This window comes from Orycteropus afer, unplaced genomic scaffold, assembly GCF_000298275.1.
Source record: "Orycteropus afer afer isolate SDZICR_OR568_19922 unplaced genomic scaffold, OryAfe1.0 scaffold00040, whole genome shotgun sequence".
NCBI lineage: Eukaryota > Metazoa > Chordata > Mammalia > Tubulidentata > Orycteropodidae > Orycteropus > Orycteropus afer.
This window is the reverse complement of record NW_006921627.1, coordinates 602516-611712: the sequence shown is the minus strand read 5'-3', so window position 1 is coordinate 611712 and position 9197 is coordinate 602516. Positions and strand designations below refer to the sequence as shown.

Below are 9197 nucleotides of genomic sequence, written 5' to 3'. Positions count from 1 at the left end.
GAAGAATACAGTCTGCAACATGGATTACGTCTCAATATAAAGAAAACAAAAATCCTCACAACTGGACCAATAAGCAGCATCACAATAAATGGAGAGAAAATTGAGGTTGTCAAAGAATTCACATTGCTTGGTTCTACAATTGATGCCAATGGAAGCAGCAGTCAAGACATTAGATGACGTGTAGCACTGGGCAGGTCAACCATGAAGGAACTCTTTCAAGTGCTGAGGAGCAAGGATGTCTCCTTGAGGACTAAGGTGCGCCTGACACAAGCCATGATATTTTCAATTGCCTCCTATGCATGTGAGAGCTGGGCAATGAATAAGGAAGACCGAAGAAGAGTTGATGCTTTTGAGTTGTGGTGCTGGTGAAGAATGCTGAGAGTACCATGGATTGCTAAAAGAACAAACAGATCTGTCCTGGAGGAAGTGCAGCCGAGATGCTCCTTGGAAGCAAGAATGGCCAGACTGCGTCTCACCTATTTTGGTCATGTTGTCAAAAGGGACCATTTCCTGGAGAAGGATGTAATACTTGGTAGGGTAGAGGGACGATGTGAGAGGGGAAGACCTTCAATGAGATGGATTGACACGGTGGCTGCAACAATGGGTTCAAGTATAGCAGGGATCATGGAGTTGGCGTGGGATCGGGAGGTGTTTCGTTCTGCTGTGCATGGGGTTGCTATGAGTTGGAAACCACTTGACAGCACCTAACAACAACAAACCAGTAAAATTATGCTGAAGGTAATTAAAAAATGGTTGAAGCATTCCATCGACAAGGGATTACCAGAAATTTGAGCCAGATTCAAAAGAGGAAGTGGAAGGAGGGGTATCATTGCTGAATGTTAGAGGGATCTTGGCTGAGAATACCAGAACGATATTTTCCTGTGTTTTACTAACCATGTAAGGCATTTGACTGTGTTTCTTCATAACAAATTATGGATAACCAAGAATGGGAATTTCAGAACACTTCATTGTGCTCACGTGAAACCTGTACACAGAGCAAGAGGCAGTTGTTTGAACAGAGAAGGTGATACTGCATGATTTAAAATCAGAAAAAGTGTGCATCAGGGTTGTATCCTTTCACCAAACTTATTCAATCTGTATGCTGAGCAAATAATCTGAGAAGCTGGACTATACGAAGTAGAACAAGGCATCAGGATTGGAGAAAGACTCATTAACAACCTGTGATATGCAGATGACACAACATTGTTTGCTGAAAATGAAGATGACTTGAAGTACTTACTGATGAAGATCAAAGACTGCAGTCTTCAGTATGGATCACACTTCTATAGAAAGAAAATGAAAATCCTCACAACTGGACCAATAAGCAACATCATGATAAGCAGAGAAAACACTGGAATTGTCAGGGATTTCATTTTACTTGGATCCACAATCAACATCCATGGAAGCAGCAGTCAGGAAATCAGACGTTGTATTGCACTGGGCAAATCTGCTGAGAAACTATGTCACTTTGAAGACAGGTGTGCCTAACCCAAGCCTTGCTGTTTTCAGTAGCCTCATATGCACGTGAAAGCTGGACAATGAATAAGGAAGACTGAAGAAGAGTTGATGCTTTTAAGTTGTGTTGCTGAAGAAGAATACTGAAAGTACCATGGACTGCCAGAAGAGCTAACAGATTTGTTCTGGAAGAAGTACAGCTCCTTGGAAGTGAGAATGGCCAGACTTCGTCTCACCTACTTTGGTCACGTTGTCAGAAGGGACCATTCCCTGGAGAAAGATATCATGCTTGGTAAAGAGGAGACTCAGAAAAAAAAGGGGAAGGCCCTCAACCAGATGGACTGATACAGTGGCTACAACAATGGGCTCAGGTATAGCAAGCAATGTGAGGCTGGGGCAGGACTGGGCAGTGTTTCGTTCTGTTGTACAAAGGGTCTCTATGAGTCAAAGCCAACTTGATGACACCTAACAACAACAACTAACCTAAAGGTTGATGGTTCAAACCCTCCCAGAAGCACTGCAGAAGAAAGACCTGGTGATCTGCTTCAGTAAAGATTACAGTCAAGAAAACCCTATGGAGCAATTTCACTCTGTAATACATGGAGTTGCCATGCATTGGAATTGGCTTGATGGCATTGGGTTTGGTTTAGTTTTTGGTTCCAAAGAAAGAGGTTGTTTCCAATAGTCTCTATACAAGTACCGCTAAAATCAATACACTTGGGGGTGGGGGGAGTCAAGGAATCACTGTTTAAAAAATTCTCCACAGGTCATTTACCTGTGCAGCCACGGCTGATAAGTACTGCTGTAGAGTGATCCATCCCTTCTCTTTCTGATCCCCAGTTAAGAATGACTCTTTCCTTCCTAGCATTTCCTAGCAATCTGATTGCATTTTCACACTGGTTCTTGTTTTGGGGTTACCTGGGTATAAGCCTGGCGCTCTCGTAGAGCAAGGCTTGCCACAGCTGGCAAGTTGGCCCTGTGTGTTGTTTAGTATTTCTCATACGGAGAAGGGCCTTGGTAGCTAAGATGCATTACGACACTCAGCTAATACCTTCAGGTAGTTAAGAGGTTGCAATGCCTTTGTACTTTTGCCGTTTATAAGAGTATTTCAGGCATGGAGCCAGGGCAGAGGACCTACCACTACCATTTGCACTGGAATTGACTCCGACTGTGTGTCAAAGTAGAACTATGCTCCACACGGTTTACAACGGCTGTTTTTTCAGTAGTAGGTCACCAGGCCTTTCTTTCAAGGCACCTCTGGATGGACTGTAACTTCCAACCTTTAGGTTAGGAGGTGAGTGTGTTAATTGTTTGCATTTACCAGGAACTCCCAGAGGAGCTACAGTAGTTTCTATAGCTCCCTGATTCATTGTTCCAGATACTTGATGTTGATGATATCCATTTTAATACTCATGAGAACCCTATAAAGAGCCCTGGTGGTGCAGTGGTTAAGTGCTCAGGTACTAACTGAAAAGTCAACAGTTTGAACCCACTGCTGTCTGCTTCTGTAAAGATCACAGCCTAGTAAACCCTATGGAACAGTTCTACTGTGTCCTATAGAGTTGCCATCAGTCAGAATTGACTTATGGCATTGGTATAATTTTTGAGAACCCTATAAGGTACAGGGTAGCTCTGGTGGTGTAGTGTCTAAGGCTAACCAGAAGGCTGGAGGTTCAAACCCACCAGTCACTCCTTGGAAGGAAGGATGGGCAATCTACTTCTGCAGTGATACTGCCTCAGAAACCCAAAGAGGGGTTGCTGTGAGTCAGATCCTGACTCGATGGCAGTGAGTTTTTTTTGTATAACCCTATTATTAACCCTATTTAATAAACCAGGAAATTGCAACACATAAGAAGTTCAGTAACTTGCCTAGGTCACAGAGTGAAAGTGTAATAGAGCTGAGATTCAAACTAAGGCACCCATACTTTGGAGCATAGAGTATCCTCTACTTTCCCCCTCTTTTCTCCATTGAGTCAAGAAGGGGATATTTTTAACTCCCACAATCCTACTGGCATTTCAAGTTTGGTCATCACCCAGGCTTTGGCATCTATAGTCTGTTAGAGGGAAGTTATGTATTGTTTTTTCAAAAGTTTATTTTCTTATAGCTTTACAGTTTAATCTTTGCAAATAATCTCTTTTTAAAAATAGCTTTATCGAGACATAATTTACAAAGCAGGAAGTACTCTTGTTTAAAATCAACAATTCAATGGTGTTTAGGCTATTCAATGGTGTAACCAGCTCTATAATCTAATCTTGGAACCTGCAAATCACTTCTTTTAGCAGGTTATTCCCTGGGTCCTACACGTCGAGGACTATGGTCTTATCAGTGATAACACAGGGACAGTGCAACGTACGCACCAAGCAGTCAGTAACGATTTGATCTTTGCTTCCAACTTACGTACCGCTCGCCTCCAGGATGTTGGCAGCGGACCCGCGTGCTGCGCGGCCAGCCAATCAGGGCTGTCCGCCAGACAGCCCGCACGCACCGTTTATGCGGTAAAGTCGCAGCAGTTGTCGCAAAGACTGCGACAGGGACCATGGGGAAGATACCGATCCTGGGACTGGGTACCTGGCAGGTAAAACTGCTGCGCGGTGGGGAATGTGCAGCTGCTTTTTCGTTTTTGTGGCATCCCATTACCTAAAGGAGCACCTGGTAGTTTCGTCATGGCTGGGTGTATTCGTCTTGTTTGGGGTACTCTCCACTCCCGAGGTTCTGGGGCGCCCTTTTCGTTTTCTGGCCGTCTGTCCTCCAGCCGACTTGCGGAGCGTAGGTCAGAGTTTCCCGGGCACAGCTTATCGCTCGTTACCTTTCCTCTGGGCTACGATGACTATTTCCGGCGACCAGAGACTGGGGTTCCTAAGTCCTGGGTTCTGGTTTTTGTTCTGAAGCGTCCTGCTATCACTTGTGCGCTCTTTGGTAGCCTGCAGAGTAAGGGGAAGAAAAAGAAGGTGGCGATCTTGGGCAGGCTGTCCAACCATCCCGGCTTCAATTTCCATGTTGCAAAATGAGGGAGCTGGGGAGACTGCTTTAATGATAAAAAATTCCTGCGTGCACCAAAATCATCCGAGGTAAATCTTTTGTACAATAAAATAATTATTTTGTAATGCAAAATATGCCTCTCTTTGAAAGCTGTATTTTTAGACATCAGAGGTCCTGAAATTGGGGAGTTCTGGTGGCCTAGTGCCGAAGGCATTTGACTAGCTAACCAGAAGGCTGGCGGTTCAAACCCACCAGCCACTCCTCGGAAGGCAAACTGGGCAATCTACTTACATAGTGATACTGCCTCGGAAGGGTCGCTATGAGTCGAATGGACTTCAATGGCAGTGAGTTTGGATTTTGGTTTGAGCTATGTTATTTCATAGTGGTATTTCATATGGAGGCCAAATCAATAAGTTTTTAGAAATATCAAGGAAAGCCCAAAAGAAAAAATTGTGATTCTTGGGTAAGGGCAGAAAAATTGACAGTTACCTAACTAGATCAGACAGCAGTCAGACTGGAAGATGGGGAAATACTGCGTATATCAGAAAGATAAGGAACCGTTGAGTTGTCTACTTTTTTTTTTTTTTAAAATAATAAATTTTGGAACTTCACTTTCTTTATTATGTAAAAACAACCCAAGCTGGAAACATTGAAAGCGCTTTGGAACTTTCTCCATTTTGAATTTATTAATTCTTATCCATGATTTGAGGCTGCACCAACTAAAAAAAAGCCTTTCACGTTTGCTAACTTGGTGACATTGTTAAGTTATCGGGTGAGTTGGAAGTAGAATGGTCAACCACTACTCATAAAAAAATTATTTAAGTTACTACTTCTACCTACTTATTAATTCCTAGAGGCCAAGGATGTAGTCTGTTCATTTTGGTTCTCATCATCCAGCCAATCACATGCAGTTGGTAGTCATTACTAACACTTGGCGAATTAACTGTTTTGACTTTCTTGTCTCCTTTTAATTCTGCCTTTTATGTACTTGGTCTTCTACACACAGCTGTTGCACTTTGAAGTCACACTTAACTCTGTATTTCTCTTAAGGGCAATGGTTTGCTGTTGTTGTTATTTGCCGTTGAGTCGGCCCCCACTCATAGCGACCCCTCCTTGGGTTTCCGAGGCACTACGGAAGTAGGATTGCCCAACCTTCCTTCCGAGGAGTGGCTGGTGGGTTTGAACTGCCAGCCTTCTGGTTAGCGGTCAAGTGCCTTAGGCACTATGCTACCAGAGCTCCTAAGGGCACTGGTTTAGCATTCACTTGTTTAGTGTTTGGGAGTTCTGGTAGCATAGTGCCTAAGGCACTTGACTGTTAACCAGAGGGCTGGAGGTTCAAACCCACCAGCCACTCCTCGGAGGGAAGATGGGGCAATCCACTTCCGTAGTGATACTGCCTCGGAAACCCAAGGAGGGGTCGCTATTAGTAGGTCTGACTCCACGGCACATAACAACAACAACAATTTAGTGTTTAGGAGCTCTGCTAGTGTAGTGCCTAAGGCATATGACTGCTATTCAGAAGGCTGGTGGTTCAAACCCACAAGCCACTCTTCAGAAGGAAGGTTGGGCAATCTACTTCCATAGTGATATCACCTCAGAAACGCAAGGAGGGGTTGCCATGAGTCGAATACAACTCGACAGCAGTGGGTTTTTTAATTTAGTGTTTAGGGAGTTCCAGTGGTGTAATGCCCAAGGCATTTGACTGCTAACCAGAAGGCTGGTGGTTCAAACCTCCCAGCCATTCCTTGGAAGGAAGATTGGGCAATCTACTTCTGTAGAGATACTGCTTCGGAAGCCCAAGGAGGGGCTGCTATGAGTCGAATCAATTCGATGGCAGCGAGTGCTTTTTTTTTTGTTTGTTTGTTTAATGTTTCTAGAAACTTTATAGAAGATAACTACTACATATAATGAAAATTGACTATATAGTTTTTTAGTTGTTTGCTGTTGGTATGGAGAACAACAACCACCTTTGATATATTTATCACATTTCCATCCACTTTATTAAACTATACTGTTATTTCTAATATTATATCTGATTTCTGTAGATTCTTTTGTGTTTTCTAAATAATGATAGTTTTATTTCCTTTATAGGCCTCAGATTTCTTTTTTCTTACCTAATTGTTCTAAGACTGCCAGTACAATGGGTATTCTTGTTTTGTTCTTGATTGTAAAGGGAATGCTTATGATATTTTCAGATTTAAGATGATAATGTTTGCCCTAGGTTTTTTTTTTTTTTTTTTTTTTTTTAAATATGCATAGTCTTTATCAGGTTAAAGGAAAAAAAAAAACCAAAAAACAAACCCACAGCCATTGAGTGGATTCTGACTCATAGTGACCCTATAGGACAGAATAGAACTGCTCTATAGAATTTCCAAGGCTTTAAATCTTTATGGGAACAGACTGCTTCATCTTTCTTCCACAGAGCAGCTGGTGGGTTTGAACTGCTTACCTTTGGGTTAGCATCCCAATGCTTCACCACAGTGCTACCAGAGTTTTTTTTTTTTTTTTCAGGTTAAAGAGTTCTATTTTATTCCTAATTTACTTAGAGTTTAAATCATGAATAGTTGTTCAATCTTATCAAACATTGATTGAAACGATTTTTTGCTTTTTGTCTTTTCATGTGCTACTTGTGGTAAGTTATGTTAATGGATTTTCTAATATCAAGGCATCCTTGCATACCTGAGAAAAACTCAAGTTAGATATGGTATACATTTTTTCATATACACTGTTGCATCCACTTCATTATTATTTTACTTAGGATTTTTGCAACTACCATTCATTTGTTTTTTGGCATATGGTCCTTGTTGTTGTTGTTGTTGTTGTTTGCTGTGGAGTCAAACCCGACTCGTAGCGACCCCTCCTTGGGTTTCTGAGGCAGTATCACTACGGAAGTAGGATTGCCCAACCTTCCTTCCGAGGAGTGGCTGGTGGGTATGGTCCTTAGTATGGTGAATTACATTTATGTGAGTATATACTTTGTTTGACCTTTACTATGGGACTATGGTCTTTTACTATAGAACATGGGTCTTATACTTGTGTCACAGTTAGCATTCATTCTGCATTAATTTATTTCTTTATTCATTCAAGAAGAACAGCACTTATCTCAGTACTTTGCAGGTACTAAACATATCTATAGAAAGTTTTCCCCCCAAAAGTAAAGAAGTTGGGACCTAGGTTATCTATAAATTCCTTTCTAACTCTGACATTTCCTAATTTTAGGACTACATGACATTGGTACCAATTCAGTAACTTAATTTTTTATGTATTATTTTATTCTATATTATAGAGTAAAAAGGGGGAACTTTGGGTTGGGTTCCCTGGGATGGAGGTGAATTACTTTTCTGTTTTGCTTATTTTGCAGGCTGCTCCAGGAGAAGTGACAGAAGCTGTGAAAGTGGCAATAGATGTGGGATATCGGCACTTTGACTGTGCTTACTTCTACCACAATGAGAATGAGGTTGGAGCAGGGATCCAGCATAAGATCAAGGAGGGCGTGGTGAAACGGGAGGACCTGTTTATTGTCAGCAAGGTATGACTTCTCAACCGTAAGGAGACTAGGATCTAAGCCACTCAGGGCTTAAGGAGACCAGGATGTAGGCCACTCAGGGCTTGGATAACTAGGTAGTGGAAATAGTATGTGAAGAATTTTCCAGTTTCCTCATCTCATAGGAGTTGATGACTTTGTTTTAAATTTGAATCAGAGCTAACAAGAACTTTTGCAGCTTAGTGAACATGCTGAGTGATATTGTATGTAGGTTTATTTGCTTCTTCTTATTTATTTGGCCATTCAGATTGGAGTACATGGAGGTCCCCCAATTAATAATTCATTCATAAAACAAAATTTGAATGAATTGAATGATGGACACTTTAGTTACAGAGGTTAGTAGAACAAAGTCACAGGCCTAATAAACTCAGTTTACACTGATTTCCTGGGGTGCTTGTAAAAATATAGACTTCCAGTTCTTCCCCCAAACTGTTGAATAAGAAACTCTGGGAGTGGTGGTAGGTGAAAGTGTTGGGGGTAGCATTATAAGCAAAGGGAACAATTTGAGTGAAGGTACAACATGAAATAGCATGATGGGTACAGGAATCTGCAAGAAGCTTGATTTTTTTCTGGAGTAGAAAATGATAGGCTGGAGAAATGGACAGGAATCAGATTATGAAAGCCTTAGTATGCCATTTTAAAGAGCTTCTACTTTCTCTATAGACAAAGGAGAACTATTGACCAAAGAGATCTGTTTTTAAGCCAGGGAGTTTATATATAAGTGAGGCTTATGTTTCTGTAGGCTATTGTAGCAGCTGAAAGAAGCATGGATTTGAAATTGAGAGGATGGGAGGCAGGAGATCAGCCAGCAGAAATTAGCAATAGTTTAGGTGGGGGATGATAAAGGCTTGAATGAGGGCAATGGGAGAGGGATGGATATGAAGGGTAGAGAGGAGGGAACCCCATAGAAAATACAGGGGTAGACGAAGACAGCAGAAAATTAAGGAATTAATTTGCTTTTGACTTTGAAACAGAATATTAAAGCCATTAGATAAGGAGTCATGTTCAAGTTCTAGCTGTCATTCATAAACTGAGAGACATTGAGTTGGTCATTGGACAACTCAAGAGTCACAATTGCATCATTTATAAAATGACAATTTGGATTTGTTAATCTCTAGAATAATTTCCAGGAGCTCTGGTAGCATAGTGCCTAAGGCACTTGACTGCTAACCAGAAGGCTGGCGGTTCAAACCCACCAGCCACTCCTTGGAAGGAAGA

The 9197-nt window shown here is 41.7% G+C and overlaps 1 protein-coding gene across 1 annotated transcript in view; it reads left to right on the top strand.

Moving 5' to 3' along the window:
• The first annotated feature begins 3992 nt into the window (after positions 1-3992).
• Positions 3993-9197, top strand: part of AKR1E2 (aldo-keto reductase family 1 member E2) — a 55001-nt gene continuing 49796 nt past the window's right edge. The window contains exons 1-2 of the mRNA XM_042780438.1: positions 3993-4031; positions 7797-7964. Coding sequence (XP_042636372.1) covers positions 3993-4031; positions 7797-7964 — 207 coding nt within the window. The remainder of the gene's footprint in view (positions 4032-7796; positions 7965-9197) is intronic.